Source organism: Berghia stephanieae, chromosome 1 (assembly GCF_034508935.2).
Source record: "Berghia stephanieae isolate SIO BIC M18660-M18661 chromosome 1, UCSD_Bste_1.3, whole genome shotgun sequence".
NCBI classification, from domain to species: domain Eukaryota; kingdom Metazoa; phylum Mollusca; class Gastropoda; order Nudibranchia; family Aeolidiidae; genus Berghia; species Berghia stephanieae.
The window spans coordinates 51,717,478-51,738,139 of NC_088360.1; the positions used below are offsets into that span (position 1 = coordinate 51,717,478).

General features: G+C 34.0%; 1 protein-coding gene across 1 annotated transcript in view; it reads right to left on the reverse strand.

Annotated features, from left to right (window-relative positions):
- LOC144977281 (uncharacterized) overlaps positions 1-20,248 on the reverse strand; it is a 42,266-nt gene extending 22,018 nt beyond the window's left edge. The window contains exons 1-3 of the mRNA XM_078922330.1: positions 20,004-20,248; positions 6,837-6,963; positions 410-572 (exon numbers count right to left, since the gene is read on the reverse strand). Of these exons, the coding sequence (XP_078778456.1) occupies positions 410-572; positions 6,837-6,950 (277 nt within the window). The 5' untranslated portion in view covers positions 6,951-6,963; positions 20,004-20,248. The remainder of the gene's footprint in view (positions 1-409; positions 573-6,836; positions 6,964-20,003) is intronic.
- Positions 20,249-20,662: the final 414 nt, after the last annotated feature.

Consider the following 20,662-nt stretch of genomic DNA (forward strand, 5'->3'; position numbering starts at 1 on the left):
ATTTACAACGAAAAAAATATCATCTCCCAAAACAATAACTATGCATTTGACTGTCTTCCTCAAGCCAGGACCCCGACCAGGGCCAGGACAAAACCAAGCAATCTCATTCCAAGACAAAGACAGAATGCAAGTTGGAAAACAATATAGGGGGATAGAAGACACAATAAGTACCTCCCTGCCCACTATGGGAGGTAGGAACCCCACCCAGTAAATATGACTCCATAGGCTTGGTGAAAGTTAAATATCACAGTGACTGGAAATGGAAGTCATAATGCATTGCAGTTCATCACATGATGCAATTAAGTAATATCCAAATAGAAAATATTTTTTAAAAAACTTATTTGAACGAGAAAACAATAAATAAAATAAATAAAAAAGCTATAAAATTAATTTAAAGATAATACTCTACCTATTTCATCACTTGTATCATACATGCTGTAGCATTTTTCCTCCAGAGGAATATCAATACAATAATACCAGATACCGATCCGAAGGTCAAACAACGTGACATCACCGACACCAAAGTGATCCATCACATCATCAAGGAGATTACTGACGTCTTTGATAGATGTCTGATTACAAACCAGAAATAGAAAAAAAGAAATGAAAAAATAAAAAGAAACAGATAATTTAATTTCTTTGCATTAATTGCTGGCATTAAAATCATGAAGTATCATCCATTTTCATCGAAATATGTATACATTTTGATTTACCATCATGACTTGTACTAGTAAGGTCAAAGCAAAAGAATTGGCAAATGTCGTACAATTCTTTTCAGATCCATATTGATAACCCTAAATAACTAGTTTTACAAAATACAGTCCAGGCCGGTATTGGGGACGCTGCTTTATCGGGACAATTTATCGGGAGCCGAGCTGTCCCAATAAACTCAAAATAAAATTCAAGAAAAAGACACGACCAGAAATGAGAGATTGGTCAAATTAAATAAATCATTGTAAACAGGGCTGACATTGCAGTTTTGAGGTTCACTTGCAATTAATTTTGAAACAACAGTTTTGTTGTTTTCGTTTGTTTTTAAGGGTTTTACAGCGCTTGCAATACATTTAGATCAATTCAGCATCAGTAAAAAGGAAGAATAGCTAGGGGAATTCGGGTAAAATTGTGCAAATTAGTGATGAAAGCACCAAATTTGGTACAAAGTAACTTGAGACCACTATTAATCGATGTTGATATAGAACCACTTTGAGAAATTCCTCTAACAGTGTAAAATAGGGAGATGAAAATCCGCCTATATAAGCTATATTAAAACAAAGGGGCGTAATCCATGAAATATTTGTTGACAATTCGGTGCTTTAAAAATATATAATTTTTTTAGCCCGTATAAGCGGTTGATTTTTTTGGTTTAAATAACTATAATTGTTAAAAATGTGACTTTATGTGATATAGGAACCGTATGGGACGGTAGTATAGCTTTATTATGAGGACTGGAAGGGGGTGGTGGGAGAGGATGAGATGGTGCTGGTGTCAGTTTTACTTGTGTTGGTCGTCATCGTGGTGAAGATGATGGTGGAGGTGATGTTGGTGATAATGATGATGATGATGATGATGATGATGAGGTGATTGTTGTGATAATAGTAGTGATGATGATGATGATGATGATAATGATGATGGTGATGTTGATGAGGTGGTGGTGGTGCTGATCTTGGTAGTGATGATGATGATGATGATGATGATGATGATGATGATGATGATGATGACGAAGACGACGATGAAGATGATGATCAGGATGGTGTTGATGGTATTGTGATGATGGTGGTGGTGGTAATGGTAGTGATGATGATGATGATGATGATGATGATGATGATGATGATGAGTGATTATGGAGATAGTAGTATTGATAATGGTGATGGGGATGATGATGAGGTGGTGGTGATCGTGGTAGCGATGATGATGAAGATGATGATGATGGTGATGATGATGATGATGAGGAGGATGATGATGATGATGATTATGATGATGATGATGAATATGGTAATGATGAGGTGGTGGTGGTGATAGTGGTAGTGATTATGGTGATGTTGGTAACTATTAATTTCGAAAATGAAAAACTTTCTTGGTGACGTATATTAACATTTTTAGATGATTAGGATCCAACAAAAATCATATTTATTAGACAAATGACTGTGGAACACATTTTTCTTGGGAGACTTGAGAGAATTCAACAGCAGCCTTTTCTAGTTTATCCTGATCTCTTTGAATTATTTAACGGGGCAAGATAAAGCCAAAATCTCGTTGTCAGATTTTTCCATGTGAGTGTGTTCAAGAAAACCATATGTTGTCTTATTGAAGGCTAAAAATGTTTCCTTTCCTGAGGTTAGCTGTCGAGGCCTGGTAGTCTGCCTCTGAACCTGATTGGGTGAACATACGACTGGGTGCAAACTCTTTCACAGCATTCTCTCTCTCTCAACAACTTGCAACAACGTAACAGAAAACATAAATAAACAACTCTAAACAGATGTTATATTATTAGACTTCAGTAAATCATTTGATAAAGTCAATTACCATACTCTGGCTATTAAACTGCGGAGATATGGAATCATGAGTAACACACACGACTGGATAATGGATTTTCTCACTAATCGTAAACAACTGAAAGAGCAATGTCAGAGTCAGCTCCAGTACTACAGGTGTGCCCCTAGGTACCGTACTGGGTCCCCTCTTGTTCCTTATCTACATCAATGATTTGCCTGAAAGATTTTCGATCGGAACTCAACTGAGACTATTTCCGGAAGACAGCCTTTTGTACAGAGCAATAAGGCATAAGAAAGACTCAGAAATCCTTCATCAGGACTTTGATTCCAGAAAATTACCAACAAAAGGAAGATAATACACAATACACCACAACTCACTATAAGAAATCACCAAAGCAAAATATCTCGGAGTAACGATAAACAATCGCCTGACCTGGAAATACCACATTGCAAACATATGCAGGAAGGCAAACTCCACCCTGGGATTCTTGAGAAGAAACCTCTTCGGCTACAAAGTAACCATAAAAGAGAAATGCTATAAAGTTTATGTTAGACCAACACTCGAGTAAAGCGGTAAGGTATGGGATCCCGATCACACCTCCGAAATTAGGTAAATAGAATCAATCCAAAAAAAGCTATAAAATTCGTTCAACAAAATCCTCAAACAAATCAAAGCCATATATATGACACCCCATTTGGAACCATTGAAGGAAAGGAGAGAGAAGAATAAACTAAATGTATTTTACAAAGGTCAGAAAAACAAAGTCAGGTGTCAGTACACGGCCTCCAACAGAGCAAGAGGAAACCTGGCAAATCTATGTTGCCACAATCTAGAGTGGACTACCATCTTCACTCGTTTCTGCCCTCAACTATAAGACCTAGGAACAATTTGGATAACTCCCAGAAAAACAATTGGGAATGCTGCTGCTGAGCCTTCCACGAGGAAGTTTCAGCTTGAAGAGGAAGAGGAAGAAGAAGAAGAAGAAACAATTTCAGCAACAGCAAAACTAGAACTTTGTTTGTTTTGGTAATATTTAGCATTTTTTATGTTCATAAAACGGACATGACAAATCTTCTCCTGACAATGAACTTCCTGCGCAATATAATCACCATTTGAGAACATGGAGAGAATCTAGACATCGTTTATAATTTCTGCAGCCACGCAGATATTTCTGTTCATGTCTTTTCTCATTATTGAATGGAGGGAAGCTTCATCTTATTGTTGCAAAGCGTACAATGTGTCCTATTTCTTGTGATAACGTCATCTGAGGGAAAACGCATATTCTGCCTCCTTGGACAGTGGGATGATGAGAGATTGTCTACATCGGGATAATTTGACAAGTTTTCTTGTGATTTCTCATTTTTCACAGCAAGCCTTCTGATATTTTGTGGCCGTATATCAAAGCGACATAATTAGTGTTGTTGGTATCATTTTACTTCAGGACCTCCAGTGTATCCTCAGAGCGATCTTCAACAGACAAATCTAGCTTATCACTATCATTTTCTAATCCGTTAAAAGTCTTAACACCATAGCTGGTAGAACGCTACGCTATAAAAGTCACGTACCATTGACCACAATATGTGCGCTTTGACAGAGCTGGGCATTCTAATTTTTAATTTTTTTTATCTCGACAAATGAATCATTTTGACCAATCCACCTCAATACTGCATTTTGCCATTATATAATTGTTAGTCGTTAGTACAAGATTTAGTACATTGTCAATGCCATGATTTAATGGGTTAAGTGACTTGATCACGGGATTGTTGGTGATGGGATGAGGCGATGCTCATGACAGTGATGTTAAAGATGATGATACGGACATTTTCAACCTGAAATTTGATTTGAACCATACTATTACGCAAACCACAATAATAACATAACTGTGTTGAATTAGTGTGACACATAAACATTGATGCTTAAACGATATCTAGGTGCTCGGTATGCTGCTAATGATGATGACCTTGATGATGCTGATTATTATTATTATTATTATTATTATTATTATTATTATTATTATTATTATCATTATTACTATTATTATTATTATTATTATTATTATTATTATTATTATTATTATTATTATTATTATTATGAGGTGGGTAAAAGGCGACAGAGTTCAAGTAGACACCGTTTCGTGACCTCGCCGACCCGAATGCAGACGACACAACTAGCAACCCCAGAATGCGATGCATTGTTTATAAACATCGTCACATGAGCGGAAGTCTATTATTTTAAAATAATTCTAATTTAAAAAGACATTAAGAAAATACAAATTATACTCATTGAAAGCTATCGGAATATACAAAAGATATGAGAGGGGGAAAAAATCTTTTTTTTTTTTTTTGTATTCGTATTCGACCACCACAACTTTAATTTCTTCGATTTCACAATCTCATGTTTCGCGTTCCGATGCGGTACAATTTGAAATAACAAAATTGGTATACTTTTGGATTTTAAAAAATACTTTTGAAAATTATGTTACTCTCTTCTTAAATGAATGAAATTGATAAGTTGTATGTTATGAATAAATGATAAGTTATATTTCCGATTTCGATTTAAACAACAGTGTACATGTGTACTCGGTACCGATGACGTAGTCTGTGACCTTCTGACACCAAAGCAAAATGTCGTTGTGAAGGCGGCAAGTTTCATCACCACCGTGAATTTTTACACGATTTAAATTGCTGATATCTCAGCTCTTGGAGTGATGAGAAAGTGGTTCTATATCACAATTTAAACCTTAGAGCACGAACTTTTTTTCATTAAAAAATCATGCTTTCATCACTAATTTGCACAATTCGGGGGTTTTGTGTCCCTAATTCCCCTAGCTAGAAAGTGGGATTGTCAAAAAATTCTAAAATTACGATTTAAAAAGCCAAGAAACAGTAAGACAAAGGGGAATTAGTTCGAATTGGGAACAAATCATTATACTTAGTTTGGCATCACATAAAAGTCTCAAAGTGACACCAGCACTGGCTCCCACTAACAGGAATACACTCAAATGTTAACAGAATATATACAAAAGAGAAAACATAATAGAGATGATTTACAAAGGAAAAAAATCCTCTCCTAAAACTAATACTCAACATTGACTGTTTCTCTCTCAGCTAAGGACCCCAGGAAAGGCCAGGACAAAACCAAGCACTTCCATTCCAAGGCAAAGACAGAAAGCAACTCGGAAAAAAGATAATAAGGGGATAGAAGACACAGTAAGTGACCTCCGGATCATCGTGGGGGTCAGAACAGCTGTTTTAAATAAGTGATTAAAAAAGTTTAATAGTAAAGAATCAGAGTATGTGGTAAACACAAATAGGGATCCAACTTAAAAGCTTTTTTTCTGATAACAGAGATAAACTTGAAAGTTTTGAATATATGAAAACATGACCAAACCAACAATGTGAATTACATCCTTACTCTGTACTGACTCTTTGCAATCAAAATAAATTTCACCTGTTCCACATTTTACCGAGTTAAAAAAGATATTATCTTAATATTTAGTATATAATCGTTGTCGATACACCTGCTCTGCACTTCTCACCAATCACAAGAAAACAAAACCACGATAATTAAACAAGAGTGATACAGCCAATGAATGTAGAAAGTGATAGTGGTTTGCTCAGGGGTCTTCATGATTTTTGAACAGACAGTTGATAAAAATAAAAGCAAAGTTTCTTAACTCACTCAACCCTAACACCGACTATATCCGTAGTTTACCCGGGTTACTTTTACCCTATGCCTAATTATTACATTTTTCTGAGACAAATTATAGGCGTAGTATCAACGCTAATGTTTTTAGTTGTAACATGTTAATGGTAGTTGAATAAAACTAAGTAAATTTTTAATACATTTTTTCCAATTTTGAAAAGTAGCAAAACTCTCTCGATTGAGTGAGTTAAAGCACTGCCCCCTATAAATTTCTCCTGATCACCTTTGAAAAATTCAAGTATTTCAACTTCATCATTTAAGGGATGTACATAAAATCTAATCTAAAGCAACCTGTATTGTGGATTTTTACAGTTACGTTATATTATACGACAGGCCCATATACTTTTTTAAATCACGCAAATATGAAAAAACTCTCACCCCTGAAGAGTGATGTTTCATTTTGAATTAGTTTTAACTAAAGAAATTAAAATGAAATCAAATATATATAATATAAACATATATATAATATATAACTATATGTACTGGACCCCCCCCCCCCCCCCCCCCTCCTCCTCCTTTCCACTCATTTGAGGATTTGACTTAAAAGAAGGTTGGTCAAATGAAAGGGAAAGGGAAAAGATCCAACTCAAGTAATGTCGACTCATCCCGAGTGCACAATAACAACAAACCACACAAACCTGTGCTGTCAGCCAGTAGGGAGCAATTGACCCTATCAAGCAGAGGCTAATTCCAAAGCAAACAAAGATGAATCCAACCCTTTGGCCTGTTCCATAGTGACTAAATATAGCCATGTCAAGCAGTCTTCTGATGGAGAAAATGGAAAAATGGAAATGGAAAACTGTGTTTAATGTGATATCAAGCTATTTATCAAGTTCCTTATGCTTCCACCACTTTAGTTATCACCCCTGACTCCCCCTTCGACTTTTAAATTATTTTTATTCCAAATAGAAATATATTATATATCCACTTAAATCCTTGAAATTACAACCAATTTCATTTTATAACTTACTAGATGCACAGCTTTGTGGTCTTTGGCTTGTGAGCTGAGTCTTGCAGTGGTTAGAATCAAAGTGAGTGATTGAAAAGGGTTCTTTACTCACATTTTCTTACCGTACTTATGTGTAAAATGAGTATATGAATAGCATTGTTATTCCATTGCAACTGTAAACCAAACTGTGGATTTAAAATGGATAGTGAGGCTGTATCATTTCCCGATTACATTACACCTTAAATATAAATTTAATTTTAAGTTTATCTTATTCCACTTTTGATCCTTAGTTCAGACTAACAATTTCCATTTCAATCACTGTATGTATAACTTTTTTTTGTTTTCAAAATTACATTATTATTATTTTTTTTTTTGGTAATTAATCAATTCAAATGTGTTTCGTTAGAATCAGTTATTAATGTTAGTGAGTAAAATTGGTGTAAGTATGTGGAAATGTATCTATGCGTGAGTTTATGTGTATGTGTTTGGTTCTTCATATGTGTTCTCGAAATTGTCAAAGAATGAATGTTTGAATGATAAAATTAATATTGTAATGCACCGCAGAGCACTTATGTGGAAGTTGAGCGCTATATAAGAAACTTTTTATTATCATTATTATTATTATTATTATTACATTATAGTTGTGATTATTACAATGATTTGTTATCCATTTGCCACAGATGACTGATGGTTGTTGAATTTAACCAGATGCTCGCTACTGTATTATTATTGTCAACACCCTAATCATCACCATTAACCTTCTTTGTGACCATGACAAAATGACCAAAAACTCTTTTTCCTGCGTGATGTTTAAGTAGCTTGATGCAGCATTTAATTAAATGCCCAGTTAATTTTCTACCTTTACCTGACAATGGGGGTTGAAGTGGTTGAGTGGTTTAGGCATTGCGCTATGACCCAAAATCCACTGGGTTCAAGCCCAACTTCAAATACTTTAATTTTTTTTTCCTTGGGCAAGAAGATTATTAACCCCCAATCACTCACTTCAGACAACATGGGTGATTCCTATTGACATCAGACGTTTGTTTGATGGATTATCTATATTCCGTCACGGAATGCTGAGGAGACGGCATCTCACGATGCGGCCTGGAAAGGCATAATTTTTTTTTATTAATTTTTTTTACTTTACCTGACAATAAATATCTAGTCACTGCCCCCCCCCCCCCCCCCACCACCACCCTCTTTTTGACATTTGAGTGAGAGATGGCTCTATTGATGTAAATTCATAAGGATGTATAATCTTTGTTTGTCACAATATTATGTTTGTTTTATTCTCCTTTCAGGTTTTATTTTGATTTTAGATTACAGAGTTAGTGTGCAAATGATATGTTTTCTAAATGTGATTTTAACATTATAATTATAAGAAGACTTCTATAAATGAAATAAATGACATAATTCATTAACTTCTAATGTTTCTTATTTTCTATTTTAATGAAAAGTTTAAATATTATCGAAGTGTTACCTGTGTATTAACAATGTATGTAAGAAATGTGGATGACATTACCAAATTGAGCACATTGTATTATTGGCTTTGGATTGTCCAAAAGCAAATAAATATATAAAAACGCACCGCCTACATTCAAGGCATCCTGAATGTAGCCTGCCTGGTAAGGCCAAGCTAGATTCATGGCATTAAATCTTTCTTCGTCCATGGCAATTATCTACCTTTGGAAGATTTGTGTCGAGTTAGTGCCATCTTTCCAGTTTTGTTCATAATAATCCTTAAAGCATTTTGTGTATCCAAAATGTTTCAGACATAATTCTCTCCGTTTCCTTTGTTTATATTAACTATTTTGTACACTGTCATACGATTATCAAACCGAATTATGTCTGTCATCAGCTAGTAGTGAACTACTATTTTCTCCCTCTTCCTCTTCTCCTTCTTCTATCTCTTCACTCTGTAGATTCAAGGGACTCGCTCACCCACTGCACTCTTATATTTCTTCTTACGAGGTACATAAGCCCTTTTTTTTCACTCTCTTTCAGACACTCCTAGTACTAGTATTTTCATTCATCACCAATCATACACTAAGTGTCATTTTTAAATGCAGTTTTTCTTTTCCTTCTCTCTTAATTGGATTTCGTCAACTCATGCCGTTTAAAAAAATATAATTCACATCCTTGATCTTGATCTGTACAATATCTCCTACAATAACCATACTAGCCTAGTGGAGATCACTATGACAATCTGCCCCACCCCTTCTCTCTTTATCTCTTCTTCTTTCTCTGTCCCCAACCCTTTTCGCCATACAAAGCCACAATTCACCAGTTCCTTCTCCCCTCAACCCTCAAACTCTCTTTCTTTCTATCCGAGCTAATCAATTTCTACCCCTCTCTTATCATCTCCCTCCCATCTCCTTTTAACTGCACCATGACCAATACATCGCAAGTACTCTCTCTCTCTCTCTCTCTCTCTCTCTCTCTCTCTCTCTCTCTCTCTCTTAGTCACTCACTTGCAAATTTAACCTATTTCATATTCTTCTTCTCTCTGCATCTATGCATCTGCCACCTCTCTCTTTGCATCTTTCTGTCATCACAATTGACATTTTGATCTCTTTTTTGTTGTTGTCTTGATTGTTTGTCTCGAGACAAAGGACAAAGGCCACAACATTGTTTGTCACATGTGCTGTATCTACACGAGTCACATTTACCCACTATCATTTTCTCTCCATCTTATTAACTGGCTCATTTAGGCACCAAAATATATTGACATTTTGGTATCGATATCAAATGTTTTAAACATCAAAATCTTTGTGCCACACAAATCTACACACTCAGGAGGCATATCAGATTGGCAAGATAATGAAATTATAAAGAGAATTCAATATCAATATATTTTTTAAAAACAACATTGGGCCCTTTTCCCACAATGTGGAAGAAAATGCAATCTTCTATGGGGAAAAAAAATATATAAAAAACTCGAGTCCTTTCTAGATTTGAATGAGGTAAATGAGCCTTTGAAAAGAAGAAAAGAAAAAGTTTGTGTGGTTCAACATCTCATAAGAGGTATTGCTGCAAACGAAGTGCTCCAAACAAGAGCTTTAAATAGCACCGTAAATGTAGCCTGGCAGAAAAAAAAACCATGAGCTTATACAACTCCATAAGAAGAAAAATGTGCAATGGGTGAGCACTCTTGGTGAAGAGAAGAAGAAGAAGAAGAAGAAGAAGAAGAAGAAGAAGAAGAAGAAGAAGAAGAAGAAGAAGAAGAAGAAGAAGAAGAAGAAGAAGAAGGTTGTGGTGGAGCACAACTAGCTGATGACAGATATAATAATTTGATTGGATAATCGTATGGAAGTGTATAAAATAGCATGTAAACAACAAAGGGGAAAAAGAATGTGTGACTTTGTTGAAATAAAAAAACTTATGTCAGAAACAATGTGGATAAACGAAGTGCATGAAAAGATTAAAACCGGAACCTGAATAATGGTAATAACTCTAACAAAATATTGATATAGACCATCAACAAAGAAAGCTTGAAATTGAATGCAATGAACCTAGCCTGGCCTTACTCGGAAGGCTACATTCAGGGCGCCATGAATGGAACCATGGCCCTATAATTTAATGGACTTTATAATTTTTTCATCAATATTGCAAAATTTTCGTCTTGTTTATTTTCTGGAAAAGATGAAATTTTTTACAAACTATCAATCATAATCAAGTTTCGACAAACTGTCACTAGTAAGAAAGGTAGGTAGGGTGTTCCAGTTCTGAACTATGGCATAGAGCTGGGTTCCGATTTAACACAGCCGGGAATAAATGCATGAAAAATTGAAACCAATTTTTTGTCCTAATCTGTTTCACCTAATTAAATATAAATCATTTCTTAAAATCCTTGTCTTGCTCAGAATATCGGGTACGAGTTTCTCTGATTGCTTTTTCCACATTTCAAGGCATCTTACAGTTACAGTCGAGGTAGCAACATAAATCAGTAACCATTGCAACATAAATTCACAGAATTGAAAAGTAGGATTTTTCTCATTTGTTTATAAATTTGTGTGGTCAAACATCATCTGGAACCAAAAACTAAGTATATATATTTTTCAATTTGTCGTATATTTGTTTTCAATTAATTTGAAGATTATTCATAATAAAATATTGGTTTTCTGTGCAAACATTTAATGTTAATTATTTTTAAAGTGAAGTCTCCTCTCATTGTAGAGCACCCCATATCATTCACTTTTACAAAAAAATATTTATGACGTCATAGATTCTTGAGATTGTCTAATCAACATTTTAGCATAATCTGACGATTTTCAGAAGAAGAAAAAATAGAAAATCACTCAGGTAATTTAATTTGGGGAAAAGGTGGTAACTTTTCTTTCATTAGTGAATCGAGAGATGGGCCTTTCCCATTCTTGTTAATGCTTAAATTCATAAATAAACCAACTCTATATTTGATTATCAAATCGATCCACTTTAATGTAATCATAAGTACTCCAGACCAAATTGATTATCAAATCGATCCACTTTAATGTAATCATAAGTACTCCAGACCAAATTGATTATCAAATCGATCCACTTTAATGTAATCATAAGTACTCCAGACCAAATTGATTATCAAATCGATCCACTTTAATGTAATCATAAGTACTCCAGACCAAAATCCAAATTGTTTTATGCAGTTATCTAGGAATGTTTATCTCAAACTTTGGGTTGATATATGCACAGAACAGAAAGAAAAGCTCGTTTGTCATCCATCGTAGTTCTAAACTAAGAAAACGGTTGTATTCGTCTTAATTGTCAAAGGGGTGTCTGAATTGGCACAACAGAGTGTCAGAATTGGAACAAGTGACTAGTAACCATAATTAATCAATGAAAACATATAAGGAAGTGTCTTGGTCTCCCAAGCCAGGGCCATTTTAGCTAAGGAGACCAGGATTTTGGCTTCCCAGCGTAAAACCATAATTTCGTTTATGGAACTGTTTCTTTCTGTTTAAGAGGAGAGTTTTTTTTTTCTTCTAATTATTTATTGCTTGATTGTTTTGGGGTATTTTTTTGTTGCTAGTTTTTGTTTTTGGTTCTTTATTTTTAACAAGCCTTGTACTTGTAATGATACTAATATTAGTATCATGACCTCCCCCCTCCCCCATCCCCACCCCCCAGAAGAGAGATTCCAAGTTATCAGCCGTCCAACATAAAAATTTAATTAGTTTTATTTTTTCTTTTAAAAAAAATTCAATTTTTGCTAGAGAGATCACTATTTCGTCTTCTGACGTAAAACAGTTGGGTTTTTTTTCATTATTTCGTGTCTTTGTTTTATATAGTGGAGTTTTTTTGTGTTTTTTATTTGCTTGTTTTGTTTTTTTCTGGGGGGGGGGGTATTTATTCATTGTTTTGCTTTGGTCTCCCTCGCAAAAACAGCTCGTTTTGGCTGAGGGGATCAAGATTTTGGCTTCCTGGAGTAAATCCGTACGTTTACTGTTTATGGAATTACTTTTTATGTTGGGGGAGAGTTTTTGTTGTTTTTTTTTTCTTTTCTTTCTTCTATTTAATTATTACTTGTTTGGTTGTTTTTGCTGTCGTTCTCGATTTATTTACTTATTATCTTTTAAGACCTTGTTATAATATTATTATCATGAGCCCCCTCCTCTCCCCCCCCCCCCTCAAAGAAAAGTCAGAAGATAGATTGTAAGTTGTTGGCCATCCAACACAAAAATTATTTTAGTTTTCTTTTTAACTAATACCGGGGAGACCATGATTTTAGTCTTCCAAAGTAAAGCCATATTTTCATATATAGGTATAGAATTGTGTCTTTATGTTGTGGAGTGGAGTTGGGGTTTTTTTTGTTCTTTATTTAATGTTTTGTTTTATTTTTGTTTTTGTTTTTAGACCGTATAATAATAGCATGCCAACCTCCCCTTCCCCCACCAAACAAAAAAAAAAAAGAGAGGAAAGACAGAAGAGACATTGCAAGTTATCAACCGTCCAACACAAAAGTTACTTTTATTTTTTTGTTCTTTCTTTTTGTTTCCATTTTTATTGTCCTTAAATTTTCTCTAGTTTCAATAATTCGTTTACTTTTCTGGTGAGGGGGAGAGGCAAGGTAAAATTATATTACAAAGCTTTTTTTTTTTACTTTAAATTAAAGCAAACCCTAGCAAAAATAGCTCGTTTTGGCTGAGGGGATCAAGATTTTGGCTTCCTGGAGTAAATCCGTACGTTTACTGTTTATGGAATTACTTTTTATGTTGAGGGGAGAGTTTTTGTTTTTTTTTTTATTTTCTTTTCTTTCTTCTATTTAACCATTACTTGTTTGGTTGTTTTTGCTGTCGTTCTCTATTTATTTACTTACTATCTTTTAAGACCTTGTTATAATATTATTATCATGCACCCCCTCCTCTCCCCCCCTAAAAGAAAAGTCAGAAGAGAGATTGTAAGTTGTTGGCCATCCAACACAAAAATTATTTTAGTTTTCTTTTTAACTAATACCAGGGAGACCATGATTTTAGTCTTGAAAAGTAAAGCCGTACTTTCATATATAGGTATAGAATTGTTTCTTTATGTTGTGGAGTGGAGTCGGGTTTTTTTTTTTTTTTTGGTTTGTTCTTTATTTAATGTTTTGTTTTATTTTTGTTTTTCTTTTTAGGCCGTATAATAATAGCATGCCAACCTCCCCTTCCCCCACCAAACAAAAAAAAAAAAAAAAGAGAGGAAAGACATAAGAGACATTGCAAGTTATCAACCGTCCAACACAAAAGTTACTTTTATTTTTTTGTTCTTTCTTTTTGTTTCCATTTTTATTGTCCTTAAATTTTCTCATGGTTTCAATAATTCGTTTACTTTTCTGGGGAGGGGGAGAGGCAAGGTAAAATTATATTACAAAGCTTTTTTTTTTTACTTTAAATTAAAGCAAACCCTAGCAAAAATAGCTCGTTTTGGCTGAGGGGAACCAGATTTTGGCTTCCTGGAGTAAATCCGTACGTTTACTGTTTATGGAATTACTGTTCATGTTGAGGGGAGAGTTTTTGTTGTTTTTTTTTTCTTTTCTTTCTTCTATTTAACCATTACTTGTTTGGTTGTTTTTGCTGTCGTTCTCTATTTATTTACTTACTATCTTTTAAGACCTTGTTATAATATTATCATCATGCGCCCCCTCCTCTCCCCCCCTAAAAGAAAAGTCAGAAGAGAGATTGTAAGTTGTTGGCCATCCAACACAAAAATTATTTTAGTTTTCTTTTTAACTAATACCAGGGAGACCATGATTTTAGTCTTGAAAAGTAAAGCCGTACTTTCATATATAGGTATAGAATTGTTTCTTTATGTTGTGGAGTGGAGTCGGGTTTTTTTTTTTTTTTTTTTGGTTTGTTCTTTATTTAATGTTTTGTTTTATTTTTGTTTTTCTTTTTAGGCCGTATAATAATAGCATGCCAACCTCCCCTTCCCCCACCAAACAAAAAAAAAAAAAGAGAGGAAAGACAGAAGAGACATTGCAAGTTATCAACGGTCCAACACAAAAGTTACTTTTATTTTTTTTGTTCTTTCTTTTTGTTTCCATTTTTATTGTCCTTAAATTTTCTCATGGTTTCAATAATTCGTTTACTTTTCTGGTGAGGGGGGGGCAAGGTAAAATTATATTACAAAGCTTTTTTTTTTTAACTTTAAATTAAAGCAAACCCTAGCAAAAATAGCTCGTTTTGGCTGAGGGATCAAGATTTTGGCTTCCTGGAGTAAATCCGTACGTTTACTGTTTATGGAATTACTTTTTATGTTGAGGGGAGAGTTTTTTGTTGTTTTTTTTCTTTCTTTTCTTTCTTCTATTTAACCATTACTTGTTTGGTTGTTTTTGCTGTTGTTCTCGATTTATTTACTTATTATCTTTTAAGACCTTGTTATAATATTATTATCATGCGCCCCCTCCTCTCCCCCCCTAAAAGAAAAGTCAGAAGAGAGATTGTAAGTTGTTGGCCATCCAACACAAAAATTATTTTAGTTTTCTTTTTAACTAATACCAGGGAGACCATGATTTTAGTCTTGAAAAGTAAAGCCGTACTTTCATATATAGGTATAGAATTGTTTCTTTATGTTGTGGAGTGGAGTCGGGTTTTTTTTTTTTTTTTTGGTCTGTTCTTTATTTAATGTTTTGTTTTATTTTTGTTTTTCTTTTTAGGCCGTATAATAATAGCATGCCAACCTCCCCTTCCCCCACCAAACAAAAAAAAAAAAAAAGAGAGGAAAAACAGAAGAGACATTGCAAGTTATCAACCGTCCAACACAAAAGTTACTTTTATTTTTTTGTTCTTTCTTTTTGTTTCCATTTTTATTGTCCTTAAATTTTCTCATGGTTTCAATAATTCGTTTACTTTTCTGGGGAGGGGGAGAGGCAAGGTAAAATTATATTACAAAGCTTTTTTTTTTACTTTAAATTAAAGCAAACCCTAGCAAAAATAGCTCGTTTTGGCTGAGGGGAACCAGATTTTGGCTTCCTGGAGTAAATCCGTACGTTTACTGTTATGGAATTACTGTTCATGTTGAGGGGAGAGTTTTTGTTTTTTTTTTTCTTTTCTTTCTTCTATTTAACCATTACTTGTTTGGTTGTTTTTGCTGTCGTTCTCTATTTATTTACTTACTATCTTTTAAGACCTTGTTATAATATTATCATCATGCGCCCCCTCCTCTCCCCCCCTAAAAGAAAAGTCAGAAGAGAGATTGTAAGTTGTTGGCCATCCAACACAAAAATTATTTTAGTTTTCTTTTTAACTAATACCAGGAGACCATGATTTTAGTCTTGAAAAGTAAAGCCGTACTTTCATATATAGGTATAGAATTGTTTCTTTATGTTGTGGAGATGGAGTCGGGTTCTTTTTTTTTTTTTTTGGTTTGTTCTTTATTTAATGTTTTGTTTTATTTTTGTTTTTCTTTTTAGGCCGTATAATAATAGCATGCCAACCTCCCCTTCCCCCACCAAACAAAAAAAAAAAAAAGAGAGGAAAGACAGAAGAGACATTGCAAGTTATCAACCGTCCAACACAAAAGTTACTTTTATTTTTTTTGTTCTTTCTTTTTGTTTCCATTTTTATTGTCCTTAAATTTTCTCATGGTTTCAATAATTCGTTTACTTTTCTGGTGAGGGGGAGGGGCAAGGTAAAATTATATTACAAAGCTTTTTTTTTTTAACTTTAAATTAAAGCAAACCCTAGCAAAAATAGCTCGTTTTGGCTGAGGGGATCAAGATTTTGGCTTCCTGGAGTAAATCCGTACGTTTACTGTTTATGGAATTACTTTTTATGTTGAGGGGAGAGTTTTTGTTGTTTTTTTTTCTTTTCTTTCTTCTATTTAACCATTACTTGTTTGGTTGTTTTTGCTGTTGTTCTCGATTTATTTACTTATTATCTTTTAAGACCTTGTTATAATATTATTATGCGCCCCCTCCTCTCCCCCCCTAAAAGAAAAGTCAGAAGAGAGACTGTAAGTTGTTGGCCATCCAACACAAAAATTATTTTAGTTTTCTTTTTAACTAATACCAGGGAGACCATGATTTTAGTCTTGAAAAGTAAAGCCGTACTTTCATATATAGGTATAGAATTGTTTCTTTATGTTGTGGAGTGGAGTCGGGTTTTAATTTTTTTTTTTTTTTTGGTTTGTTCTTTATTTAATGTTTTGTTTTTCTTTTTAGGCCGTATAATAATAGCATGCCAACCTCCCCTTCCCCCACCAAACAAACAAAAAAAAGAGAGGAAAGACAGAAGAGACATTGCAAGTTATCAACCGTCCAACACAAAAGTTACTTTTATTTTTGTGTTCTTTCTTTTTGTTTCCATTTTTATTGTGGCTGTCATTATTCCCAGACGCCTGTCTGGGGATAATAAAAATTCGTTATCCCCAGACAGGTGTCTGGAGATAACCAATTTTTGTTATCCCCAGACACCTGTCTGGGGATACTATCCCCAGACGCATGTAGCAAGTGGGCAGAAAGATTTTATGCAAAATGCCAAACTAGGCGTGAAAAATACCAAATATTCTGGAAAAAATACTAGTGGTTGTGTCCCAAAACAGTTAATATATCAAGTGATATTTAACACAAGATGAAAGTAAATAGTCAAATCCAGCTCTTTAAAAAAAATTTTTTAAAGCAAATGGATCAATGAAATTTCTTTTGTTACTTTGATCTGAAAACGTCAAACTGGCAATTCGACTTTTTATTTTCAACCAGGAAGAAAGTTGTTAATCATCAAATCTGTTCATAGTCCACCAACCATTTAAATTTTCATTACCTACCTACCTGTTAACTTTATTGATCATCTCTTGTTTCTATAATTTGCTCATTCTGGCCACAATTTTGGGGACGACCGGGAATAATTATTATGTCGCGGACGAATTCCTAGGCTATGGTGTTGTTCGTCCCAAAGCCCAAAACCCACACCTGTTATTTTCCTGTCTGCTTCGCACAAGACAATACAATTTAGTATCACACGTCCACAAAACTAGATCCAACAACATATTTTTATTCGAATCAGAGATGAAAATAACTACCGTACCAAAACAAGGAAGCAAAAATGGTGGAAATATGTTTACCTCATATATGAATTTAAAATATTCCGATAGCGGTGTGGACAGGCAGCTCAGTGGGAAAGGCCACCTTTCATTTTACTCCTTTTAGCTGCACAGATTCGACCCAGTCGCGACCGCCCCCCCCCCCCCCCCCCCCCTTATTTTTTATTTTTTTTTTTTACTTTTCTTTCTTTCTTCCCAATTGATTTTCATTGTTTTCACTTTTGTTCCGAGTTCCGAGCAAGAGTTTTTTTTTAATCAGTTGAATTTTTTATTTCTCCGATAATATTATTTCATTATTTAATTTGCTCTAGATCTATTATTGTTTCTTTTTTGTTTTGGTCAATGATAATAATAATAATAATAATAATAATAATAATAATAATAATAATAATAATAATAATTGTAATATTTGTTATTATTATTACTATTACCATCATAATCATTATTATATTATTATCAATAATAGTATTATTATTATTATTACTAATACTCTTATTATCATACTACTACTACTACTATTATTATTATTATTATTATTATTTATTATTATTATTATTATTATTATTATTATTATATTATTATTATAATTGTTATTATTATTATTATTATTATTATTATTATTATTATTATTATTGTTAACACTATTCCCTGCTCCGAGGGAAATCTCTCTTTTTCTTTTTTTTTTTTATATTTTGACCTAAACCTTAGAGTTTTTTGTTTGCTAAAACCTTTATGTAAATGTTCCGTTTCTGAGCATGAATTTCTTAAATTGTTTTTTATTTTTAAAACAATTATTGTTTTTATTTTTAAAACAATTATTGTTTTTATTTTTAAAACAATTATTGTTTTTTTTTCTCCTCTATCTGACCATTTGGTCGCTCTCTGAATATTTCTGTTTGTTTGCTTTTTAATTATTTATTCTTTTTAGACACTATTTGAGATCGGAGTGGGACGAATATATTTGCTAGAGAGAGAGAGAGAGAGAGAGAGAGAGTTTAATAATAAAAAAAAAGAGGTGGGGGGAGGATGGATGGGACATTTATCCCTTTCAACGTTCTGTAAAAAGAAGACGGAATTTAAAAAAAAAAAAATAAAAAAAAAGTGACGTTACCAGGATTCGAACCCACAACGTCGATTATGGTCAAACTTCCAGGGCAGACGACTAAACCATTCGGCCATGACACCCACTTCGAAGTCGACGCATATTGTGTATATGTAGTAACAACTGATTTTAATGTTGGTTAATTTTATGTTTTTATAGATATTTTATTAACTTTCCTTATTTCTATGTGCATCTGGAAACATTCCATATCCTGGAATGTGGATAATTGTTTAAAAGAGCGGAGTTTCAAATATGCGTCTGGGGATAATGAAAATTCGTTATCCCCAGACAGGTGTCTGGGGATAACAAATTTTTATTATCCCCAGACAGGTGTCTGGGGATAATCACAGCGTTTTATTGTCCTTAAATTTTCTCATGGTTTCAATAATTCGTTTACTTTTCTGGGGAGGGGCAAGGTAAAATTATATTACAAAGCCTTTTTTAAAACTTTAAATTAAAGCAACCCCCCCCCCCCCCCCCCCCCGAATTTATTTTTTTTCAAAGCAAGAACAGCAACAAACCCAGACAAGTTTTAGTTATTAATAAGTAGAAGAAATAAACCTCGCCTCTTCAACATAAAGAAACGAAAATATACTATCGCAAAAGCGCTGGGAAGCTAAAATCTTGGTCTCCCTAGCTAAAACTCTAGCCTCTACCTCTACCCTCTACTTTTCTAAAAAGATTTGTAATGAACAGGGTTGCCAGATTATTTTTCAACAAAATGCCAGGGGAAGACTCAAAAAATGCCAAAACACTCAAAAAGATGCCAAAGTCTGTTGACTCCCACCCCCACTAAGAAAACTACTCACTTTTGATAGACAATTTACTATCATATCCTGGTGGCTTGCGTGTTTTCTTTTCTTTTTCTTTTATTTTATTTTTTTTTTTATTTTTTTTTTTTTTGAATTATACTAAATTTCCTGTTGGGGTAATTATTTACCTACTGACTACTAAGTGGAGTGCTAAACCACTACACCACGGTTGGATTTTAAGAATGAAAAAGAAATGTGAAGATGTTTGTTTTTAAGCGTTTAGAAATAATTAAGAAAAGGTGTCATTTGAAGTATAATATACAAGAAAAGAAAATGCCAAATAAAAATGCCAAATGCCAAATGATTTTTCTAATGCCAAACGGTTTTCAAAAATGCCAGATTTTTGGAATCTGGCATTTAAAATGCCAAACTGGCAACCCTGGTAATGAAATGGTGTCGTAGTTGTAATTTGCGAATAAATAAGGAAACTTACCTTTCTCTTCTTATTCTTATTCCTAGTGTAGAAAACTACAAATAGACTGATATTATTTCTGTGAGAAGTTTTATCTCAGTAAGGATTGGCAGTGAAAATATAAGAATTTAGGCACTGGTCTTGTCTTTTTAAAAGCATAAAACGTAGTTTGAAACCGAAACCTATTGGCTTGTTTTGGGAGTGACGAGTAGGTAAAGTAAACAACTGTCGTGTTTTCGAAGAGGTCGTGTGGATTTCCGGGAGATGTAATGACTAACGACATACAACCAATCAGAATGCTCGTTTTCAATACGTTCCGATTTGTACCGGGGACGGGCTCGTCGAGGTCGGTGGATAGTCTAAGGGTCAGTGTTTAATTCAGAAAAGTGAGTGGAGCAGGCACTTATGTTGGTAACAACAAGATATGAAGTGAGTAGAAAAGTGCCAGAAGACAACAGAGAATAAAAAATTTTTTCGCGGCGGTGGTGGGTTTGAACCTGCGACCTTATTGGTACGACAACTCCGCCTGGCAGGTGAGAGCGTGGCTCTACCGTGTGAGCTATCCACGAACACAAAAATATTCGTTTCAAACCCAAAGTCATTTCTAGATCCCTCTCTCACCCACTTCTTGAGATCGCCGATTCGTTCACCACCATCGCGAAATAATTTTGACCAGCAGT